Source organism: Oncorhynchus keta, chromosome 1 (assembly GCF_023373465.1).
Source record: "Oncorhynchus keta strain PuntledgeMale-10-30-2019 chromosome 1, Oket_V2, whole genome shotgun sequence".
Taxonomy (NCBI): Eukaryota; Metazoa; Chordata; class Actinopteri; order Salmoniformes; family Salmonidae; genus Oncorhynchus; species Oncorhynchus keta.
Window position 1 is genome coordinate 32697038 of NC_068421.1, and position 10860 is coordinate 32707897.

At 43.9% G+C, this 10860-nt stretch overlaps 2 protein-coding genes across 3 annotated transcripts; both read left to right on the forward strand.

The window, feature by feature from the left end:
- The first annotated feature begins 9 nt into the window (after positions 1–9).
- Positions 10–4968, forward strand: LOC118375769 (solute carrier family 35 member F2-like). Its single transcript, XM_035762405.2, has 8 exons — positions 10–842; positions 1199–1374; positions 1608–1735; positions 2185–2344; positions 2491–2647; positions 2758–2810; positions 3944–4098; positions 4515–4968. The coding sequence occupies exons 1-8, from the start codon at positions 727–729 to the stop codon at positions 4779–4781; spliced, it is 1212 nt and encodes a 403-aa protein (XP_035618298.1). The 5' UTR covers positions 10–726; the 3' UTR covers positions 4782–4968.
- A 197-nt stretch (positions 4969–5165) lies between these two features.
- Positions 5166–10792, forward strand: kbtbd3 (kelch repeat and BTB (POZ) domain containing 3). Of its 2 annotated transcripts, XM_035762204.2 has the most exons (10): positions 5166–5815; positions 6417–6675; positions 6750–6915; positions 7150–7332; positions 7857–8030; positions 8143–8433; positions 8554–8796; positions 8868–8940; positions 9075–9292; positions 9513–10792. In XM_035762204.2, the coding sequence occupies exons 2-10, from the start codon at positions 6431–6433 to the stop codon at positions 9786–9788; spliced, it is 1869 nt and encodes a 622-aa protein (XP_035618097.1). In that variant the 5' UTR covers positions 5166–5815; positions 6417–6430; the 3' UTR covers positions 9789–10792. The 2 variants fall into 2 exon arrangements, with proteins under 2 accessions (XP_035618097.1, XP_052377881.1); XM_052521921.1 differs by lacking the exon at positions 5166–5815 and having other exon boundaries at positions 6323–6675.
- Positions 10793–10860: the final 68 nt, after the last annotated feature.

The window sequence follows — 10860 nt, forward strand, 5'->3', positions numbered from 1 at the left end:
AGGGATTAGGTCATGGAGCTTCCTATTTAGCGCAATAAAAATAGACATGTAGATAAAAAGGCTAAATATTTGGCCAGATTACAGTATTGTGTCATGACATGTTATCTGCATTTTTATGTGCTGCTCTTTGCACTTAAGACATTGCACCAAATAGGATTTTGCAGGTGTTGGAAAATGCATACAGTAGGCCACAGTTGCGGTGGCTGGACCAGTGCTAAATTTAGCTTTTGACTGCCATGGAACCACTGAGTTTTATTACAGGTCAGTCAGTACATTATATGTACAGTAGCTATGTGACTTGGAGACAAGTGAGTAACATAGAGAAGGGATATGGACCCTGACTGAATCCACACAGCCTTCCTCTCTATTCCGTCTTTCAAGCCTTTCCTTCCTTGGAGTAATTACCTAGCTGAAATTAAGTAATCACTGATCTAAATACCCCCCAACCCAACTCCCACAGTTTCACACACCCCACTTTCACCCACTTTGTACCACCCACTTTCATTTATATGTTTAAATCCACACAGCCTTCCTCTCCTATCCATCATTCATTGTACCAGCCACTTTCATCACTACTAAAAGCACTAAGTGATCTTTGCACTTTGATTAGAGAACACTGTTAATCATTCAGCCCAGGTAGCACAGTAGAAAGGAAAACGCCTCAGTCCGGGCAGCACACAGCAGTGTATTCCCCATCCCAGTACCCCACTGTTACAGTGAGACAACATGGCTGAGAAAGACACAGAGGGGATTATAGCTACAGACCCCAGCAACAATGATGATAGAAAATGCCTTATTATCCAGAAGCTTCTGAAGTTCAACCCTAAAGAAGTGTTTACGTGGTGAGTCTATGAGGAGAGAAAACTCAATTAGAAAGAGAGAGAGATGTTATAATAGTGATGATCTGGATCCCATATGGCACCCTATCCATTATATAGTGCACTACTTTTAACCAACTCCCTATGGGCTCTGGTCAAAAGTAGAGCACTATATAGGGAATGAGGTGCCATTTGGCACATATAGTGATGTAGTGGAGGTCTTTCAATGTCCAAGAATGTGTCCACTGTCCAGTAGCCTAGTCCGAGTTGTGTATGTCCCTGGCAGATAGCATACAGTAGCCTGGACACAGCTTAATCAATGTCCACTGTCTTCCAAGAGTTGCTGAATTTCCTCTTCACGTATACCTTTGTCCTAACAGGCAGCTGGTGAAGACAGTTGCTATGGGTCAGGGTTTGGCTGCTCTCATCTGCGGCACAGCAGTAACATCCCAGTACCTGGCTTCAGACTACCACGTGGACACGCCCATGCTTCAGAGCTTTATGAGCTACACACTGCTCTGCCTCACCTACACCACCGCTCTGCTGTTCAGAACAGGTACACACACACACTCTCAGGCACACCAACGTGCTGTTCTGAAGAACAGGTAGTCTCTCTCACACACACACTCACGCACACCAATGTTCTGCTTTGAAGAACAGGTAGTCTCTCTCACACACACCACCCCAGGGTGCTCCTCGTCAGAATATTACATTTGTCAACTCTATAAAATGTCATAATTGTGTAGCAGTGCAATAACCTCCAGGTTACCCTCTCCTAACGTGCTGTAGGGGATGAAAATATGTTTCCAATTTTAAAGAAGAGGTGGTGGAAGTATCTCCTACTAGGCTTGGTGGACGTCGAGGCTAACTACACTGTGGTTAAGGCTTACCAGTACACCACACTCACCAGTATACAGGTCAGAACTACGAGAGGGTGTGTGTGTGTATGCCTGTATGTTTTTGTTTTGTGTGTGTGCGAGCTTGCGTGCCTGCTTGCCTGCCTGTGGGTATGGGTGTATGCGTGCGTGTGTGCTGAGTTACAGTAGGGCAAAAAAGTATTTAGTCAGCCACCAATTGTGCAAGTTCTCCCACCTAAAAAGATGATAGAGGCCTGTAATTTGCATCATAGGTACACTTCAACTATGACAGACAAATTGAGGAAAAGAAATCCAGAAAATCACATTGTACGATTTTTAATGAATTTATTTGCAAATTATGGTGGAAAATAAGTATTTATTTTAATGATGTCTGATGGCATTGAGATAGAAGCTGTTTTTCAGTCTCTCGTTCCCAGCTTTGATGCACCTGTACTGACCTCGCCTTCTGGACGTATGTAACTATTCTGGTGTGTCTCTCTGTCTTCCAGCTGCTGGACTGTTTTGTGATCCCTGTGTTGATGATACTCTCCTGCTGGTTCCTGAAGACGTGCTACAGACCTGTGCACTACGTCTCTGTGTGTGTCTGTCTGCTGGGGGTGGGGGCCATGGTGGGAGCTGACCTACTGGCTGGACGAGACCTGGGATCCAGTAAGAGCCCACTCCATTCATTAATTCATTACCTTAATCTCTCAGTTCATATAATAAATAGTAACATATTGACCACATCTCTTTCCTCATCCTCCTCTTCTATCTATCTCCTCTCCTGCCTCTATCCTTTCCTCTGTCTCTCCTAGCCTCAGACATTCTGTTAGGTGATGGCTTGGTCCTGCTCAGTGCCAGTCTATATGCTGTGTCTAATGTGTGTCAGGAGTACACCGTCAAACACCTCAGCAGAGTGGAGTTCCTAGGCATGGTCGGCCTGTTTGGCACACTCATCAGTGGCATACAACTGTAAGTGTGTGTGTGCACATGTATCTGCATGTGGATGTGTGTGCATGTTCAGGGAGAAGGTAGTAGAATGGGAATGTGGTTGATTTGAGTGATCTGCTGTGTTGCTACAGGGGCGTTCTGGAGCATAACAATGTGGCAAACATCCAATGGGACTGGAGAATTGGTTAGTACCACAAAATAAAATATACAGGCAAATGCCAAAATTAAGGAAACACTTTAGTAAATTAGGGATTCAAAGTATATTGAAAGCAGGTTCTTCCACACAGGTGTGGCTCCTACGTTAATTAAGCAATTAACGTCCCATCATGCTTAAGGTCATGTATAAAAATGCAGATTTTCCCATTATTTTACCTACCATGGCTAGAAGAAGAGATCTCAGTGACTTTGAAAGAGGGGTCTCAAAGGAGCATAGGGGGTTGAAAGGGTGTGTGTGTATGTCTCAGTCACCAAATCTCAATCCAATTGAACACTTATGGCAGATTCTGGAGCGGCACCCAACACAGCATTTTCCATCAACAAAACAACAAATTATGTCATTTCTCATGGAAGAATGGTGTCGTATCCCTCCTATATAGTTCCAGATGTTTGTAGAATATATTCTAATGCACACTGAAGCTGTTGTGGTGGCCCAACGCCCTATTAAGACACTTTATGTTAGTGTTTCCTTTATTTTGGCAGTTACCTGTACATTCGTTGATATTTTGTATTATTTTTTTATTGAACAGATAGGACAGCGTAAAAGAAGGAAAGTAAGGAGAGGGTTTGTTACAAAGTAGCTGTGGGTCTGGGATTCGGTAGTGTTAACCACTAGACCACCTCAGCCCACCTCAGGCCACTCTTAGGATTACAGAAGTGGTGGTGGCAAGGTTACAGAGAGTACAGAATGTCTGCTGTGTCAGCTTGCAGAAGAACAGTTTCCACAGCTCTTTGCTGCTCTTTATCTTGTGTTTTATTGGATCTGCAAAAGTTGATCTTCCTTGTTTATAATGATTTTTTCCCGGTATAATGTTTGTGTTTTTCTGTTCAGGCCTATTGTTCGCTGACTATGCCCAGTGTATAAGTAGAAGATATTAGTACTTTGTTGATTCCAACTTGGGAAATTGTTTTATCACCACAAGCATCATCAACGATTACACAGACAAGGATCAATAATATTCAGATATGAACACATAATAAAATAGTACAAAGACAGATGCACATTAGGAGCGATAAGAAAAAAATATTAGAAGTGCTGTTGTCTGCCATACTCTGGGAAAACAATGTTTATTTTATCATGTATAATTGTTCTCTCCCCAGGCCTGCTGTTTGCTGGCTATGCCCTGTGTATGTACACCCTGTACAGCTGTATGCCCATAGTGGTCAAGAAGACCAGTGCTACAGCAGTCAACCTCTCCCTGCTCACTGCAGACCTCCTCAGCCTCTTCTGTGGCCTGTTTCTCTTTCAATACACGGTTAGTACACACACAGCACACACACACTGGGGATAGTAGGTACAGTAGGTTGAGCCATTTGACAGTTCAGTTGCTGATTGTGTTTCTCAATAGATAAAGAGACTAGTTAATCAATGATTTGATGACTCCAATGATGGATGATAGATTGATTGATTGTTGCAGTACTATGTCTGTACTCACTGTAATCTCTTTCAAACTAGTCTATTCTAATCCCTGTGCGATCAAGGAGGCAGTTGTGATAAGAACACAAACAGAGATAGCAGGATCCATCCCACTAGAGCTGTCCTGTCACAGGACACTGCTGTCCTTATTTTAAAACATCTTAGTCCTGAAGAGAAATGGTCACCGTGACCCTGTTCAGTGTGTTGATGACTGTTAATGTGTAATCTCATATAGCACATCTGGTGTGTGTGTAGTTCTCAGGTTTGTACATGGTGTCTCTGGTGATCATCCTAGTGGGCTTCGTCTCATTCAACACGGTGGCAACGACCCCTGACCCTGCAGACCCTATCGCCCCCTCCGTGGGCTGGGAGGAGGGCGGCTACGACAACCCTGATGACATCATCGAAGAAGTGGTGGTGGCGGTTTTGGAAGAGGAAGAGGGTGAACACACAGGGGTGTCATGGAATCAGAGAACACAGAATAAGGAAGTACCGGCAGAGGGACGGAGTACCAAGATGTGATCTGATCTACTAGATGAGCACTTCCCAACTGTCTATAGCTGTTAAACTCCTTGTCTCCTTTCTTTAATTTGTGCCATTCTAATACATCTACAGATTGACAGGTGTATGTATATATGTACAGTATAGGTGTGTTGTAATATTTGTCCACTAGTTGACTTGGCAGGAAGAATAATAAATGTTTTATTCCACATTCATTGTGGGGTGTGTCAAGTTAATGAGTGATTCTTCATTGATATCAAACCTGGTTGGAGCATAAACCCAATTAAGAAAACATATTTTCACATAAAGAATATTATATGCAGGGCTCAATGCGTGCAACATTACCTAATTAAATTATTATTATTTGAGACAACAAAACAAAAAACACAATCGAAGAATGGGACCCTCGTTTTTTTAATGAAGAAATACTTGATACTTGAAATCTTTGGAATGAGGTCGCACGTTGAGTATTTACACGTCATGTCCTCGCGTTGCTTCGCTCTTCCGGTAGGTAGAGAGCTGTCCGTAGTGCTGAAACAGTTATTAGCACGCGCACAACATTGTTTACAAACATCGGATCTGATCAGCTCAGCTCATCAAATCTATGGACAGAACGTTTGTTTTTCCCGAGCTAGTGCTAGTCAAATACTTTATTATAATCAGTAAGCGAACTAATAGTCTGCTTTGTGATTCACTCTATATATGATACTAAACAAGGCACGGAAGCAATGCTACTGAACTGCTTTGGGACAAATAATAATTTACATGTAGACACCTCCTCCGTGCGTTTACAGACAGTTGAGATATAATAAGGTAGACTGCATGCAAATGTTTTTCTTAACCCTCTCCCTCTGTCAATCATCCATCTCTTTCCCTGACTCCTAAACTAAACCAGCTCCACAGTAAGGATCGATAGACAGACTACTAGGCTATAGAGCTTTTGCACAGGCCCCATATGGAAAATAATCATGAAAATCAAATAAGAATATTGTAAAGCAGAAGAACATTATTTGTACAAACATCTAAGAAGTAATCTAACAAGGATCTGGTAAAATGTATGTTTTTCCTTATATGTCAGTGCTGTATTTGTACATGTGTTAACTTATATGCCTTATATGACATACACAATTGAATACATTATTGTGGTGCATTTCCTAAAAAGATATTGTAAGACATATTTGAGACTAAATATATGAATTATGTTCTGAGAATGTAACCTCTACAAAATAAATGTTTTCTTATAGGTTTCGCATTGTTTTTTATAAGTCAACATATAAAAACATGACAATTACTATGAGATAAATTAAGTATTTGCATATAAATGTTCAAGTATGAGTTTCCATGGTTAAGGCAGGGCAGAACCTCCTACTGAACTGTTGATTTATCTACAGCTATGCCTTGGTCTCCCATCCAGGGTTTTAACCAAACCCAGGCCTATTTAGCTTTGATATTTATCACTGACTACTACCAATGTGCTATCATGAGAATGATTGTTGCGAGATCTCCACTTATTAAATAGAGTCACTGCTGCTATCAGTCATTCCTCCTCCCCTCCTCCTCCCGTTCTCCTCTTTCTCACTCAGTTGATGCCCCTAGTTTGCATAATATACAACCTTAGAACATAAAACTGATAAAGTGTTCCTGATTCTGTCCCAGACTCTGGAGTGATCATGGATCCACGGTCTGAGGGATCCGACCCCCGGTCCGAGGGAACTGACTACGTTCCCAACAGTATTCCCTATGTTCCGGAGCACAGGTCTGAGCTGTGTGTGTCAGAGGCTCACAGCCAGCAGCTACTGGGCATGCTCAGATCGTTCAGAGAGCGAGGCCTACTGTTTGACTTCACTATAACAGTCCAGGACCAGACCTTCCCCTGTCACCGCTGTGTCCTGGCAGCCTGCAGCGACTTCTTCAGGTTGGTGTGTGTGTGTGGGTTTGTGTGTGTGTGCATCTGTGCGTGTGTGTGCTCTAAAGGTTCTCTGTCTGCAGGGCCATGTTTGAGTTGGACATGCGTGAGTGTGGTGATAGGATGGTAACCCTGGGTAACCAGTCCCCAGAAGCCGTGCGCTGCTTCCTGGACTTCTGTTACTCTGGAGAGATGGTCGTCACCCACGAAAACGTAGACATGCTGTTCCAGCTCGCCTCTTTCCTACAGGTACACTACATCTGGGGTAACCCTTACCCTAACGGCACCTTACCCTATGCCCTACATAGTGCACTATTTTTGACCAAAGCCCTATGGACCATGGTCAAAAGTAGTGCACTATCAATGGAAGAGGGTGGCATTTGGAACAAACACTAGATCTGGGTCAGATGCATACTGTATGTCAAATCCATTCAGAAACTTGAGAGGTGATGTTGATATATTGACCGGTGTTCCATTTCCCAGGTGTCTGTGCTCTTCAGAGCATGCAGTGACTTCCTGATAGGAACCCTGGAGCTCTCCAACTGCCTGATGCTATTGGCCCTCGCCGAGGGATATGGCTCCGCTTCCCTCCTCCAGCAGGCCAATGAGTTTGTAGTTCAGAACTTCCACGACCTCTCAATGACTACAGACTTCCTGGATATGCCGGTGAGGAGCCACTCTGATAAGTTTCCATTGTCATTCATTGAGACTCATAAAAAGACGTTTGTGCATTGAAATAAAAGGGCCCTAGCACACCTGATTCAACATATCAGCTCATCATCAAGTTGAATTAGGTGTGTTAGTGCTAAGGTAAATACATCCCTCTGTGTCTCACTTTAGCTTTTGAGAAAGTCACTATCCACTCTGTCACTCCCCCAAACCCTTTTCTCCTGAAGTGTGCATGGGTCCACTCCCCCTGAAGGATTTAAAAGCATTGGATGGCTTTTAAATACTAACGTTGTATATAGACTCTTTTTTTCTACTGTGTTATTGACTTGTTTATTGTTTATTCCATGTGTAACTCTGAGTTGTTGTCTGTTCACACTGCCATGCTTTATCTTGGCCAGGTCGCAGTTGTAAATGAGAACTTGTTCTCAACTAGCCTACCTGGTTAAATAAAGGTGAGAAAAAAAAAATGAAAAAAAAAAAAATAACGTTGGGAAACACTGATTTACTTCCTGTCCTCCCAGTTGGGCGTGCTCGAGTTATGTCTGGGTTCGGACAGTCTGAGCGTGCCCAGTGAGGAGGTGGCGGTGAGGTCATCCCTGAGGTGGACAAGTCACGACCTCCAGACCAGACAGAGGCTGTTGCCACGGCTCCTAGCACTGCTACGGCTACATCACGTACCCACACACACCCTGCAGGTACACACACGCATGCAGGATCAGGCATAGGCATGCCCCCCACACACACACACACATACACATATGCATGGTTATTCTTACCAGTCAAAATGTATTATGTATGTGTGTTCAGGCCCTGGCCCGGACTGAGAATCTCCTCTCAGGGGACCAACTCTGTGTTAGTCTGGTCAGTGATGCAGTGAGTAGACAGACACAGCTCAGTGGTCTACTGCCAGACGCCAGACCAGCCACCACACAGTCTTACATCTACATCCACAAGACAGAGGAGAACGGAGATATACACCACAGCTTCTGTTACTGCCTGGACACAGACCAATGGAGAGAGCTACCTCAGGGCCAGGGGGCGGGTTTTAGTATGACCCCTGACCCCTCAGGCTCTTCCCTCACCAGCTACGCCGAGAAGGTATACAAACACAAACACACATGCACACACACACAGGCAGTAACACATAGTGGAGTGGTACAACTGAATTTACGCTTCGATCAACTATCATTATTTTATATCTCCTCTCCTCTCTTTAAGTTGTTTGTGACAGGTGGTTGTCGGGGCAACTGTTGTCGCACGGTGCGTCTTCACGTGGCAGAGCCGTTCCATGAGGCGACAGCGGAGGTTTGGTGCTACTGCCCAGTCACACACACCTGCACCCCTGCCCCGGACATGGGGAAACCCCGTACCATGCACACAGCCATCACCACCCTGGACAGACTGTATGTGCTAGGAGGGAGGACCAGAGGAGAAAGGGAGGGGACTCCTAGCCTAATGGAGGTGAGAATGAAGATGATGATGATGATGATGATGATTATGATGGTTCTGATGATGATGATGATCGTCTGTAGGTGGAGTACTACGACCCCCTGGCCAAAACCTGGACCTCCGTCAGCCCTCTGCCCACTGCTATCTACTACCCAGGTACGGAACACACACACAGAAACATACATACACAAATGCACACAGACACACAGACACCCACACACAAATATAGAAACCCACACACACATACACACACATACCTCTAACCCTCCCTGTGTCCTCGTATTACCCAGAAGCCAGTGCGTGCGGCAGCATCATCTACACATTGGGTTCGTCAGTGGAGATATCGGACTCCTTCAACCCTTCGCTGGACTGTTTCCTGCGCTACGATGCTGTTTCTGACCAGTGGAGCCACCTGGTGGCAGAGTTTGGTCAGTTTTTCCACGCCACCCTGGTCAAGGCTGTGTCCGTCAACAACATTTTACACCTCTGTGACTTGTCTACGTATAAGGTGACTGACTTGTTGATTGACTGGTTGATTGATTGATTATTTGATTGATTGATGTCTCCATCTATAAGTCTTTATATTTATTCCTCCTTCATTTAATCAGGCAGGTCCTATTGACATAGATACAGTACATGGGGACTTTGTCATTAAAACAAACTATTCTACGAAACACCAACTCACCACACCTGACCAGTCTGAGTCCTGTGTTCTGTGTTCTGTCCAGGTGTACAGTTTCTGTCCAGAGACGTGTGTGTGGCAAGGGGAGGGGTCGTTCGAGTGTGCCGGGTTCAACGCAGGCTCCGTGGGCGTGGCCAACCGAATCTACATCCTGGGAGGAGACTACTCACCTGATGAGATCACTGACGAAGTCCAAGTGTACCACAGTGGGCGGGGCCAGTGGGAGGAAGTGACACCAATGCCACGCCCCCTGACAGAGTTTCACTGTCAGGTCATCAGCTTCAACAGATACAGAGACCCCTGGGGAGGAAGGGACATGTAACACACACACACACACTACCTAGGGACTAAAAGCTGCACTCCGCATCAATGAAATAAATTATGTTTTGTCATACTTCAAGTATTTATTAGTTTTATTACATTTTATGTTATATATTTATTTATAAACTGGGTGGTCGAGCCCTGAATGCTGATTGTCTGACAGCCATGGTATATCAGACCGTATACCATGGGTATGACAAAACATGTATTTTTTACTGCTCTAATTACATTGGTAACCAGTTTATAATAGCAATAAGGCACCTCAGGGGTTTGTGGTATATGGCCAATATACCATGGCTAAGGGCTGTATCTCCACGTTGCGTCGTGCCTAAGAACAGCCCTTAGCCATTGTATATTGGCCATATACCACAACCCCTCGTGCCTTATCAAATCAAATGAAATGTTATTGGTTACATACACATATTTAGCAGATGTTATTGTGGGTGTAGCGAAATACTTGTGTTCCTAGCTCCAACAGTGCAGTATTATCTAACAATTCACAACAATACATACAAGTCTAAAAGTAAAAGAATGGAATTAAGAAATATATAATTTGGACAAGCAATGTCTTTGTGGCATTGACTAAAATACAGTAGAATAGAATACAGTATATACATATGAAATGAGTAAAGCAGTATGTAAACATTATTAAACCAGCGTAGCCTAGTGGTTAGAGTGTTGGACTAGTAGCCGCAAGGTTGTGAGTTCAAACCCCCGAGCTGACAAGGTACAAATCTGTCATTGAACAGGCAGTTAACCCACTGTTCCCAGGCTGTCATTGAAAATAAGAATATGTTCTTAACTGACTTGCCTGGTTAAATAAAGGTAATATTCAAAAATTAAATTAAAGTGACTAGTGTTAAATTATTAAAGTGACCAGTGATTCCATGTCTATGTATAATAGGGCAGCAGCCTCTGAGGTGCAGGGTTGAGTAACTGTGTGTTAGATGGCTAGTGATGGCTATTTAACAGTCTGATGGCCTTGAGATAGAAGCTGTTTTTCAGTCTCTCGGTCCCAGCTTTGATGTACCTATACTGACCTTGCCTTCTGGATGGTAGCGGGGTGAACAGGC

Bases quoted from the DNA above. Each gene is read 5' to 3' on its own strand.
- LOC118375769 (XM_035762405.2), top strand. From the start codon at position 727: ATGGCTGAGAAAGACACAGAGGGGATTATAGCTACAGACCCCAGCAAC. The intron at 1,375-1,607 runs GTACACACACAC...AACGTGCTGTAG, and splicing joins CGCTCTGCTGTTCAGAACAG to GGGATGAAAATATGTTTCCA. The intron at 4,099-4,514 runs GTTAGTACACAC...GTGTGTGTGTAG, and splicing joins TGTTTCTCTTTCAATACACG to TTCTCAGGTTTGTACATGGT.
- kbtbd3 (XM_035762204.2), top strand. From the start codon at position 6,431: ATGGATCCACGGTCTGAGGGATCCGACCCCCGGTCCGAGGGAACTGAC. The intron at 8,434-8,553 runs GTATACAAACAC...CCTCTCTTTAAG, and splicing joins TCACCAGCTACGCCGAGAAG to TTGTTTGTGACAGGTGGTTG. The intron at 8,797-8,867 runs GTGAGAATGAAG...GATCGTCTGTAG, and splicing joins GGACTCCTAGCCTAATGGAG to GTGGAGTACTACGACCCCCT.